The sequence below is a fragment of the Nicotiana tabacum genome, chromosome 9 (genome assembly GCF_000715075.1).
Source record: "Nicotiana tabacum cultivar K326 chromosome 9, ASM71507v2, whole genome shotgun sequence".
Classification (NCBI taxonomy): Eukaryota; Viridiplantae; Streptophyta; class Magnoliopsida; order Solanales; family Solanaceae; genus Nicotiana; species Nicotiana tabacum.
The window spans coordinates 122,408,224-122,421,459 of NC_134088.1; the positions used below are offsets into that span (position 1 = coordinate 122,408,224).

The 13,236-nt window shown below is 38.1% G+C and overlaps 1 protein-coding gene across 2 annotated transcripts; it reads left to right on the plus strand.

Moving 5' to 3' along the window:
* Positions 1 to 252: 252 nt before the first annotated feature.
* LOC107785684 (zinc finger CCCH domain-containing protein 19) lies at positions 253 to 12,964 on the plus strand. 2 transcript variants are annotated; one of them, XM_075222170.1, is made up of 10 exons: positions 253 to 1,975; positions 2,088 to 2,167; positions 3,393 to 3,577; positions 4,507 to 5,425; positions 5,571 to 5,698; positions 7,713 to 7,772; positions 7,853 to 7,903; positions 8,906 to 8,985; positions 10,283 to 10,428; positions 10,516 to 12,964. In XM_075222170.1, the coding sequence occupies exons 1-10, from the start codon at positions 414 to 416 to the stop codon at positions 12,600 to 12,602; spliced, it is 5,298 nt and encodes a 1,765-aa protein (XP_075078271.1). In that variant the 5' UTR covers positions 253 to 413; the 3' UTR covers positions 12,603 to 12,964. The 2 variants fall into 2 exon arrangements, with proteins under 2 accessions (XP_075078271.1, XP_016462533.2); XM_016607047.2 differs by having other exon boundaries at positions 8,906 to 8,976; positions 10,277 to 10,428.
* The last annotated feature ends 272 nt before the right edge of the window (positions 12,965 to 13,236 follow it).

A 13,236-nucleotide genomic window follows, 5' to 3' on the forward strand; every position in this document is an offset into this window, starting at 1 on the left:
TAGTGTATAGGAATGTAAAAATTTCAAAAGTAAATACTCAATTCAACAGACTCTTTGTGTAAAGATCACATTTAAGAAATAGTCCAAGTTGGGCCTTCAACTGTGCTTCTTCATCTGTACAAAGTCTAGTCCATATACATTTTCTTGTTTAGTCCTTTAGCCCAAACTCCATAGCCTCTCCCCCCCCCCCCGGGTCAAGAAAACAGTTCTTCATATAACGCCGATAAAAAGACAAATCCAAATTCACTTTTTCTCAATACAATTTAACCGATTTTATTTTATACATTCATAAACATATATGTAGTACTCGCATCAGCAGCAGTTTATAATACTTTTTTCTCTATTTAATCACAGACAAGAAAAAAGAAAGAAGAAAAAAACCTAGGGTTAGGGTTTGGTTGTAATCCCCTTTCATGGCGGAAGATGAAGAATCAATTTCCAATGTGAATAACCCAATCATGACCGACGAGCTAAAACCCGAACCTGTTATTGAATCGAGTGCCACGTCACCGACACCGGTAGTTGAGAGTAATACGATTTTGCCGGTTCCGGAGTCGGAGGTGGGCCCACCGGTGGTAGAATCAGAGGTTGCCGGAGACAGTTGTCAGCACAGTGGCGGTGGTGATGCTAACGTTGGAGTAGCTGAAAATGGGGAGAATGATGAAGCAATGGTAGAAGGAGAAGTAGTGGCTGAGGCGAGCCCGCCTATGAAAGAACCAATGGTTACAGGGACGGAAAATGAGGAGAACAAAGTAGTGGGAGAGGAAAATGTAACGGCGTTGGTGAAAGATGAGGTGGCAGAGGCAGTGAATGTGACGAAGGAGGAAGCTAGCAGTTGTTTGCCAGCTGGTACTGTTGATGAGACAGTGGTTATGACGAGAAATGAAAATGAGAATGAGAATGATGAAACAATGGGGGAGGCAAATATTTCAATTGTTGAAGACAGAAAAAAGTTGGAGGACGCGGAGAATGGTGAAACAAAAATTGTGACTAGAAATGATAATATGGAGAATGGTGCAACAAAAAATGTGACTAGAAATGATAATATGGAGAATGGTGAAATAGTGACAGAGGCAAATGTTTTAACTGTTGAAGCTAGTAGTAGTCTAGGGTTAGGGAAAGATGGAGAAATGGAGGCAATAAAGAGCGAGGAAGTGGAAATTCCTCCTATTGTGTTAGATGATTTAGGGGGGGTCACTCTAGAAAAAGAAGATGAAACAATGGATGCTGATGATGAGAAAACTGCTAATGAGGAGAAAGTGGTTGTGACTCAAAATGAGGAAAATGATAAAATGGCATCAGGGATAGATATTTCAGCTGCTGAAGCTGGAATAGAGTTGGAGAAAGATGTGGAAATGGGTACAACGAAGCATGACGAAGGGACTGGTGCTGAGGGCGAGGCTGCTACTGGGGAGAAAGTGGTTGTGACTCGAAAAGAAGGAAATAATGAAATGGTTACACAGGTAGATACTTCAGCTGTTGAAGCTAGGATAGAGTCGGAGAAAGATGTGGAAATGGATACAATGAAGCATGAAGAAGGGGAACCTGTTCCTCTAGAGGAGGATGAAGGGACGGGTGCTGCTAATGGGGAGAAAGTTGTGACTCGAAACAAGGGAGATGATGAAATGGCATCAGGGGTAGATATTACAGCTGTTGAAGCTAGAATAGAGTCAGAGAAAGATGTGGAAACGCATGAAATGAAGCATGAAGAAGTGGAACATGTTTCTCTAGACGAAGAGGAGGATGAAGAGACGGGTGCTGAGGACGAGGCTGCTAATGCAACTACTACTGAAATAGAGACTGAAACTGACATGACAGAGTCAGGGAAAGCTTTTGGAGGAAAGAGGAAGAGAAAAATTACTAAGAGTACTGGGAAGTCCAAGTCTGGAGGAAGAACTTCAAGTAAGAAAGCTATTGGAGAGGATGTTTGCTTCATTTGCTTTGATGGAGGGGCTTTGGTGCTATGTGACCGTAGGTAAAGTTTGTTTGTTTTAGAAACATATGTATGTTAAAAATATGATTTTGCTTTGTTCACAATTCATGGAATTTGCTCACGTGGTGCCTCTTTGGTGCTCTTTACTTTCTAGGGGTTGTACCAAAGCATATCATCCTTCATGTATTGATAGGGACGAGGAATTTTTCCGTGCCAAGGGTCGCTGGAATTGTGGTGAGTGCTCTATTTTGCCTCTTTGCTAAACTCATCTGACTTTATTGAGTAACATGTACCACAAAGTTCTCTGGTATTAGTTTTGTAAAGATAGAAATACACATTGATATGTCTTTCACACTTCGATTTATTTCCAAAGTCTTCTCTAGAAGGTGAACGTCTAAGCCAACACGACTCAATATTTGGAAATTACAAATAAATGCTTTGTGGGACAATTTTTCCGCCTATAACTCAAACTTCATTCATTAATAACATACCAAGATGGTGTGAAAACTATATACAAGTTGTGAAAGTGATTTTTTTTCTTTCCTTGTGGAGTTGTGAAAGTGATTTAACCACAAGTATCTGTCAAGCTATCCCAGTCATTTATACATTTAGGAATCTTCTGCGCACCTAGAAATATGTGAAAACAAATACAGAAGATTGGGAATGACAAAGAAAGAGAGGTGGTATTTGGTGTCAAACTAACAATAGAATAGAAGGGAATGAACAAAGAGAAAGGTGGATTTTTTTCTTTGACATAGGATTGTGCAGTTGCAGCTGAATCCTGTATATGATATAGAGGAAGTGTGGATAACTGATACATTTAGGATGCATTAATCAAATATATTTCCATTTTTATACGAGGTGATTGTAAATATCTTAAGATGGAATGGAGCTGTCCTGAAGTTAATTAAACTAGAGTGGGGCCAGTGTCAATTTTTGAGCATAGATTGGGTTCTATTTTTCTTCCGCTGGGTAGTGAACAATAATTGTTACACTGAGTCTAGTAGAGAGATGATGACTTTTGGGAACATGAAAAGTTGTTAGAGTTGTATTGTTCACTTCTGCCATCTGGTTCATAGCTTCTGCGTTTCTTTCAGTTGACGGTAACTTCTATTGGCTTGTGCTTTTTATAGTACTGTATGAAAAAATTCATTAGCACACTATTAGATTGAGAAGTTCGATTAGAAAAAAAGTTCAATCTTTGAGAACTAAAATATTACCTTTACTACTTTATTTGTACTATTCAGGATGTGGAAGAATAAACTGCTATCTTCTATCATAGTATATTAGAACTTTCAAACATGTTTCTTCTTCTACTTGCACTTTCTTATTTATACTATTCAGGATGTGAAAGAATAAACTGCTATCTTCTATCATAGTTTATTAGAACTTTGAAACATGCTTCTTTGTCTACTTGCCTTTTGCTTTTACATTGCAGCTCTTTTTGTACTTTTTTCAGGTTGGCATCAGTGTACTATTTGTCAGAAGAATGCTTACTATATGTGCTACACATGTACATTTTCATTATGCAAGGGGTGCATCAAAGACGATGTCATCCTATGTGTAAGAGGAAGCAAGGGTTTTTGCAAGATCTGCATGAGAACTGTCAAGCTAATAGAAGGCCTCGGTAAAGAAGACAATGATGTATGTAGTTCTACTATACCTTGCTATCCTCTTGATCTGTTGATTGGATTTAAGCTATTCTCAACCAAGGTCGTTGCACACCCTATGGATGTGCATCTTTTTGACGTCGTTTAACGTTCAATTTAAATATAAGTTGCTGTAATTGGAAAAAGTGCATAAAGAAACATAATGATTGGCGACATTGGTTAAAAAGTAAGGAAGTTGGGCATGGGAAAAGTTAGCCCTATCATATCTAATTATCCAAGCCATTTAAGAGCATAGAAACTTTGGTTATAAACTTTTATGCTATATCAAAATAGTAACGAGAGAGCAAGTTAATACTCTTAAGTGGGGTTGGGTTTATGAGTGATTTAGTAGGCATATAGTGATATAGATATTGAGACCAATTTTGGGTTGTTTGATTAAATTAAATATCTTAAATATCATCTAATATATATATAAATAGAATAACCTCTCTATAACAACATATCTATATAACACTCATTCACTATAAAAGCCAAGTTTTTCTCGGAATTGATTTTTATGTTATGTTATAATATATGTCCTCTATAACAACACTTCACTGAGCCGAGGGTCTATTGGAAACAACCTCTCTAGCCTCACAAGGTAGGGGTAAGGTACACATTACCCTCCCCAGACCTCACGGTGTGGGGTAATACTGGGTATGTTATTATTGTTGTTGTTATAACAACACTTCACTATAACAACCAAAAAATATCGGAACAAACGAGGCCCTTATAGAGAGGTTTGACTAGTATCTAAGTTCTCTTTTATATGGTTGCTAGCAACATGGACAATTCTGTGTTTCTAGTTTCTGTTTTTCTAGTGGTAATTGATTGATGATTCTAATTTCTTCTTCTTTAAAATGGTAGGGTTTTTTATCTAAACCTGTAGCACATTTCTGATCTTGTTACTCTTTGCTGGCCCAGGGTCCGGTAGATTTTGATGACAAGAGTAGCTTTGAGTATCTGTTCAAGGACTACTTAATGGATTTAAAAACGAAGCTATCTTTATCTTCAGATGAAATAGCTGATGCCAAAAGTCCTTGGAAAGGGGCTAATGTGTCAGCTTCTAAACAAGAACTGGCTGAGGCACAATTTGACAATAATGATGATGCAGGTTCTGGTTCAGATGCTTCCACTGAGACATTGGAAGCCAGTAAAACTAAAAAAAGAAAGCTAAGAAAGCGTTCAAAACCGGTCAGAAATGAAGAGGATGCAACAACTACGGCTGTTACTATTAGCGAAGGCTTCTCCACAGCTGGCACCACTGAGTGGGCATCAAAAGAGCTGCTTGAATTTGTTAAGCACATGAAAAGTGGTGACACTTCTGTTCTTTCTCAATTTGATGTGCAAGCTCTGTTGCTCGAATATATCAAAACAAACAAACTGCGTGATCCTCGTCGTAAAAGTCAAATTATATGTGATTCAAGACTTGAAAGATTATTTGGTAAACCACGAGTTGGGCACTTTGAGATGTTAAAACTACTTGAGTCTCATTTTCTTATGAAAGAGGATTCTCAGACTGATGATGTTCAAGGTAGTGTAGTTGATACAGAATTTAATCAATTTGAAGCTGATGCAAATGCTGAAACTCCTACAAGGGCAGTCAAAGACAAGAAACGTAAACGTAAGAAAGGTGAAAACAGGGGACCTCAGTCAAATCTTGATGAGTATGCGGCTATTGATGTGCATAACATCAGCTTAATTTACCTACGACGGAAGTTGGTGGAGGACCTTTTTGAAGAGGATGACAAATTTCGTGATAAAATTATTGGAACCTTTGTGAGAATACGAATTTCTGGTAACGTTCAGAAGCAGGACCTTTATAGGCTGGTGCAAGTTGTAGGTAATTACATGTAGCTTTCAGGACATTGCTTGCTTTTACCTCTTTTTTTCTTTCCTTATTTTTTCTTTTTGCTTTTATGTTATCATTACATGCAAATTATTTGAAGCTCAACTTCTCTTTCTGAACAATGTGGTTGTGGCTGCAGGTACAAGCAAAGCTGCCGAACCATACAAACTTGGCAAGAGGACAACTGATATTGTGCTGGAGATCTTAAATCTGAACAAGACAGAGATTTTATCAATAGATACAATCTCAAATCAAGATTTCACAGAGGTGATTGAATATGCGCTTCATGTGCTACATCATGAAAATATAGTTTGAAACACCTAGTTTGGCATTATGAAATTGGTGAAGATGAGAAAAGCTGTGGGAAAGAAAAATATATCAAAATAATTGAAATCCTGATAAATAATTCAAAAGAACAAAGAAAGAAATTTGTCACGAAATTGTTTTTTCTTGTTTCCATATCACAAGGTTTTTATTACAAATAGACTAATTAAAAACACATTTTTTGGTAAATTTTGGGCTTACTGCAAAAAAATTCCTAAAGTTGGCTTAGTTTGCAACTTGCCACACCTGAATTGTGAGAGGTTTTTGTTTTCCCCTTAATTACAATTTCTAGCGTCTATTTTCGCCCTAACGTGCTAGGTTGCTGGAAGAGTGGTTTCAGTTCTCTGTTGGTGCATGAGCACAGAGTGTAAATAAGCCTCCACATGGCTATTTGTTCCATCAACTAATTGTCACATGATCATGTACCATTACTAGTTGTTTTGACTGTATTTTTCTTTTTATATGTTCTTTTTTCCTCTTCAGTTGTTTCTTCTTTTTGTTTAGAACATTGGATTGAACCCAAAAATAAGAGTTGCAGCCAAACTTGTTACCAATCTAGACGAGAAATGGAGTTCCAAAAATGCGCAACTGTAAAAGAAAGAATAGTTTTATTTAAAATAAATGCAGCTTGTTTAAAATTTGTAGCTGTAGTTATGCCAGAAAATAAATAGAGTTCCAGCCAAACAGATTCTCAAAAAATGAGCAAGTTTAAACTGAAAAAATAGTATGTTGGGAAATAATGAGTTCCAGTCATGCTTGTTACATGGATTGCGAAAAATGCGCGAGCTTAAACAGAATTAAGTTAATTTGAAGTAAAACGCGATGTGCTTAAAATTTAGAACTGTTACTACTCCTAAAGAATGGATTATCGGCCAACCTTTTTATAGTTTGGCTGGAAAAGAAGTGCTCCCAAAAATGTGAGTTTAAAAAAATTAGAACTTTGTTCAATGTAAGAAATTCTACATGTGTGGAGAACATTCCCCCAAATTTTTGTCCAGAGTAGTAATAGACATCAAAAATTGTAATTCAAGGGTAACAGAAGCCCGGGATAGTCTAAGTGCTCAAGTTGCAAACGAGCAAAGTCTAGAAGAATTTTTTGTGTATTAAGCCTAAATTTTATCTAAGATAGAAGTGAAAGCAATGGAATCAAGGTCACAGAAGTTCTTATCACAATATAGTGAAGCTTTTTAAAAGCAATGCTTGGAAGGTCACCATTGATGTTCGACTGCTGTTTGCGTTGTTGACTGACGACTGAAGAGAGAGGGGGTTATTGGAGTACTAGAGGGTTTGAGGTTCACCCTTGATTAAGTTTACCTCGACCATATCTCCTTTCTCCTCGTGCTTTTGTATGGACAATGCTGTACTTGGAATCAACCACTGTTTTCCCTGCCTTTTTCTAGTTTTCCTATATAATCTAAACACTTAAAAGACCTTTTGTTGGGAGCAATTACTTCTCCATTCCTCAGTAGAACCCTGGAAACCGGACGCTGCATAAAGGAAAACGCTGAAGACGAGGGTAGGGGTTTTGCAGGCAGAAAGGAAAACGTGGAAACAAGAGGGAAGGGGTTATATTCAACCAGAGTTTGCCTCCTACATTGGTGTTTGGGTTGCTTTGGAGTACAAGCACGATTAAATACTCCATGTTTGATTAGTTATCCAACAAAAGTCTCGGTTTGCACCCCCCCCCCCCCCCAAAAAAAACAAGGCTCCCGAAAAGAATTTTTTTTTTTTTTTGCGTAACTGACGGTATTGCTTCATCCATGTTGTACTCGTGCATGGTATTCTTAGTATTATTCACCTGTCACCCCTTAGAAAAGAAGCAATGATCTTAAAGCTGGTTGTCTTCTGTTCATACATATTAGCACCTTCTTGATGCATTTAATGAAATCGTACTTATCGGAAGAAAAGTATTGTCTTCTGTCCAAGCTGTTCATATGTATCTCTTATGACTTGTTAGGAAGAATGCAAGCGTCTGCGCCAGAGTATGAGATGTGGACTCATTGATAGACCAAAAGTGGTATGCTGCAGCTTGATATCGATAAATACTTCTGGTTTGCACTTATTCTTGTTATGCTGATTAAATTGGTTTATTCACAGCGTGACATTCTTGACAAGGCCATGGAAATACATGCAGCAAGAGTTAATGATGTAAGTTAAACCGAAAAGTTTCTTTTGAATAGTTCTATCAATGTGCATAGGATTGTCATTTAGAGATCTGCCAGTGATTAGTAAGGTTGAAAGAAAGTAATTCAGCAGTTGGAGTGAAATTCCTTTTTGGCAGATTATTTCTTCTATTACATTCTTAAAACTTGGAATGAAGTGGATCTCTGTCTCTTTCTATGTGGCTGTCTCCTCTGTCTCTGGGTGCATGTGCAATCTTCATGATTTAGCTTGTGGAAATTCTATGTATAAGCTATGTGCCCCTTTTTGGACTAGCTATTCAGACATGACGATGACTGTTTATTTGACCTGCAGTGCCTGGTCCTTTAGATGCATTTTTATCTACACAAATAGCTATTGGTGTAGTATTCTTTATTTTTTGTATACCTCTTGTATACTGGAATTTATGCCCCTATCTATCAATAACATCTTTACCTTATTAAAGAAAAGTAGTTTTGGCAGTCAGCACTTTGCAGATTAAGCATTGCAGATGCTACTATTGTGCTAGGACATTTAGGAGAGAAAATAGAAAAGGCATATTGAAAGCGATATTGTAAGTGGAAGAGGGAAATTTGTAGGTTTTAGATCTTTGTACTTACCCTTTAGCATTTTGAGGATTGGAGAAGTCTCGTCAACACATATACCGGCCATGGTTATTGACCTCTATAAGAATTCAGAGATGCACTCATTTGTTGGCTACCATAAACCTTATGGAGTTCAGTTACCCAGTCTCAACCTATATAAGCGTTAATGGTTAGGCGTCAAAATATCTTTTTATGAACTTTTTAAAAGTTGACTATTTTTTGAGGGTCTTTAGCATAAAATGTTCTATTCCTCTTGGTGTGAAAAGAATTGTGTCAGGTTATGCTCTGTACTGATTTTGTTCTTTGTTTTGCACTTCTGATGGATTCTTTCTGCTTCTAGCCATCCTCTATTGGGTTCCTAAGTTGTTCTAATATATCTTGCCTGGTTCTTTTTGCTGATGTTCAGTGGCTGGAGTCAGAGATACTCCGTCTCAGTCATCTTCGTGATCGAGCAAGTGAGAAAGGACGCAAGAAGGAATATCCTTTGTTCGCCAAAAATTTGTCATTTCTATTCGCTTCCCTTTCCCTCCTGCCATTATCAAACTGCAATGCAATATTTTGCTTGAAAGATAAAAGTATTCATTGGTTTTCATTTTTTTCTCTGTAGCAGGACTGTTAGGGCCAAAAATTGTGTGCAGTGCTGGGCCTGATAATAAATTTTCCTTTATATCAGAGGATGAATAAAGTTTGCTTATCAAAATTATTGCTTTTTTTAGCATATGCTTGGTTTGCATTAGGATTCAATCTCTAGGTTATGAATGTTCTGTGCTCTTGCAGTAATTCATGTGTTTCCTTTTTAAAAAAAAAAACTTCCTTTTAATTGTTATTTTATGTTGTTTACAGCTTGTTTGGTTGGTTGTTACCTATTGTATCGTATTATATTGTTATCCCAAAACAATGTTTGTTTTGATTGTTTATTTAAAATTGATTGTATCGTATTGTTAAATCCATTATTTCGGAACAACCAAAAGCCCCATTTTATGAAACAACCGATTTGGTGTGGTGGGATCGTTTCCTATTTTCTTTTCTAATTATGCCCTTACTTATTACTCCATAATTCTAATTCATCATTTAATTTTTATTTTATTTTAACTCCAAATCTCTGACCTATTCACCTACTTTGTCTTCTTCCATCTTTTCTAGAGTTGGTTTGCCCCGTTCTTTTTATTATCCAAGTCTCCATTCGATTCTTTGTCTCTTTTCATCGTTTTGATATTTTTTTGGTGTTGCTAATATTAATTAACCTTTTTTTCCCCAGGTTTTTGCTCTTGTTTCCAAGCTACGTAATTAATGATAAATTAGTAGAAAGAGGTTTTCTTAAATTATTTTTGTGTGTAATTCTTGATAGATTTTATTTAAAACAATTGCGGGTTTTGTAGTGAACTTATCAGTTACACTACTGAACGATATAGTCAAACCAAATAACAAAAATATTATTTAACAACCGCAAACGATACAATCTATTCAAACGTTGTATCCATAAAACAATACAATACAATACAGTACAATACAATACATTATAAAACGATGGGTAACAATGATCCAAACATAGTGTTAATAAACTTTATGTTGTTTAATAAACTTATCCTCACTTTGGCGTTGTTTGAATTTTGGACCTTGAATATTGTTTTGTCCAGATCAAATATAGAGAGATCCACCAATACAACAGAAGATGGCACCTTTAGAAGCAATTCTCCCATCCCCCTTCTATTAGTCTTTGCTTCTTGTCGCTTGGGCTGAATCAGTCACTCTTATATACTCCTTAACTAATGATTACACTTAGAGAATGTGTAGAGAAACTACAGCTCTTGAAGACTCCCGATGAGCGTCAGCGTAGACTTGAGGAAGTTCCAGAAATACATGCGGATCCAAAAATGGACCCAAGCTACGAGTCCGAGGATGAGGATAGTGAAAGTAATGATAGACGAGGTTCTGTTAGTTCCTTTTTCTTCTTCATCTGTTATAGTTAATACACCTTGCTGTGTATAATTTGGAAGTTGCTGCTTCTGCATGCAGATGTTTACATGAGGTCTAGAGATTCAAGTTTTAGCCGGAGAGGACGTGCGCCAGTTTCTCCAAGAAGCAACTTTTCTCCAAAAGAATCCTGGGGGGCTGTAGGAAAAGTTTCTTCAAAGAACTTGGAATTAAACAGGAGTTCCTCTGGTAAAAACGTTTTGAGCAGAAGTGAAGATGGTGCGCATTCTGGAGGGGGACTGAATGAAGATACATGGAATGAAGGAAGGGATAGGGAGACAGAATCTAAGAATCTGGAGAAGCCGTCGTCTGCTGCTAATTCCGACCCAACTGGACGGAATAGCCAATTTTTGTCAAGAACGGAATCATTTTCTGGTGTGTCATCGGTAGGCTCTCCAGCTATACTCCAGAGTAAGGTTGCAGAAACTTCCATCAAGATCAACGAAGCTGAAAAAATGTGGCATTACAAGGATCCTTCTGGTAAAATACAGGGACCATTTTCTATGGTTCAGTTGCGTAAATGGAGCAATACAGGATACTTCCCTGCTGAATTGAAAATATGGAAAACTACGGATAAACAAGAGGAATCTATTCTTTTGACTGATGCATTGGCAGGGAGGTTTGAGAAAGTGCCATCAGCAGTTGACAATATACTTTCAACAACTGTTCTGCAAAAACAAGATGGAGAGAGACCTCAAGTCGACCAGAATATTGGATCTCAGAATTCTCGTCGTTTGGTTCCCTCTGGAGGTGGAATGACTTCTTCTGGTGAAGTTTCTGCTCTTTCTACGGAGAATTGGAGTAACAGTGATTCTATGAATCTCCCTTCTCCCACTCCAAAGCAAAATAATGCCGGTTGGGTTGGAGGAGATGGATCTGCTGTTACAGCTGCAAATTTGTATCCTAGTGGTAACAGAGTTCTCCAATCTCCTCCCGCTCCACCAGATGGTGGGATTCATATGTCTACTTCTGTTCAAAATTCTGGTGTGCATTCAGTTAGGGGATTGGATAGTAATAATGTGAATTCTGGTAGTGATTTTGGTCTAGCGCCCACTTCTGAGCAGGTAACTGCTGCACAGTCTGGATATTCTTTGCAAAATGCTCAGTCATTTGCTGCTAGTAGCGAACAACATACAGCAGTGATGAATAGCCAATTTGGTGCATGGGATGCAGCAGCTCTCCAAGCAGAATCTCTTGATATGCAGAACCCTAATGTGGATGTCAATACTTGGGTTGCAGCTGCACCTTCCAAGGGAGAGCCAAATGTTTCTGTTCTGGCACCAGGGCAGCCACAGGGATATGGTAACTGGGGTACTACGTCGTCATCTGTTCAGAATGTTGCTGGAAATTATTCAAATGCAGGTGCCTCAGTTTTGCCTCAACCTGATTATTGGAGAGCTCCAGCTCAAGGCAGCCAACAGAACATACAGCCTACAACTATGCTTAATGTTCCATGGGGTGGTTTGCAAGAGAATATGAGTTCTGCTTCAGCGTTAAGGCCTGAAAATAACAATGGCTGGGGTATGATGCCAGGAACTCCAAATGTGGGCTGGGGTGGACCTGTACCAGCAATCATGAATGTGAACTGGGGAGCGACTGTTCAAGCAATGCCTCAAGGGAACCCAAATCCTGGGTGGGTTCCCACTGGGCCACTTCCTGGGAATCCGAACCCCGGATGGGTTGCACAATCAGGGAATCCTGGTGTTCAGGGCGTGGCGCCTGGAAATGCCAATCCAGGTTGGGTCGCTCCAACAGTGAGCTCAGGATCAACTATTCAAGCACCTACATCTGGTAATGGGTGGGCTGCTATAGGAACTGGAAATCCTGGAGCACATATCCAAGGACCATCTCAAGGAGATTCAAATCAAGGTAGGGGTGCACCTAGTGGAAGTCGGGGGACAAGAAATAATGATCACCATGAAGATGGGAGATTCTCGGGTCAGAGGGACAAAGGATCTCATGGTAGTAATTCTGGTTACAATAGTAGGAACTGGGATAGGCAACCCTCTTCTGGAAGTAGAGGGCCTGGAGGTTCATCTAGAGGTGGCTTCAACAGGAATAAGCCCTGCCCATATTATCCGAGTGGTCGATGTATAAAGGGTCCTAGATGCAATTTTCTTCATAACTAAACAGGAGGAACAAGTAGTAATAGTAGGAGAAAGGTGATTTTGTACAGTGATTTCGTCTCTGTTTTCTTTAGTATATAGGCAATTTTGGTGTTCTATATTTGTAAAACTTGTGCAGATTAGTAGGTCAGCTCTCATCTGATCTGATACAAGCTTTTCCAGTAGCTAGAGTCAACCTGCTTCCATATCAGTTTTTTTTTTAATTTTTTGTTATCAGCTTCTAATAAAGCCACAGGTGAGCTTTATGCCATATATTCTCCTAGTTTCCTTGTGTCCCTGTTGTACTATGTTTTGTACTTGGAAAGTTTCGGTTAACACACAAAATCCATACAAGTTAAACCATGAAGTTTAAGCTAGCACAAAAAGGCAATAGTAGACTTATCTGTTTGAAAACTTATTTGACCATTTTATCATCAACTTGTACTGCAGATTATAAAAATGTAAGAAACGCCTGGCTTATCCAAGGATATGAAAGAGGATAGACTTCTCTGTTTCGACTTTAGTTGATTAGATTTCTATCTTGACAATTCTCTCCAAGAGTAGAAAAAACCTCTATTTTCATTTGAGGACAAAGAACCAAAATGTCGTTTAAAACACCCTTCTTTTTTAACCAACCAAAATGTCGTTTAAAACACCC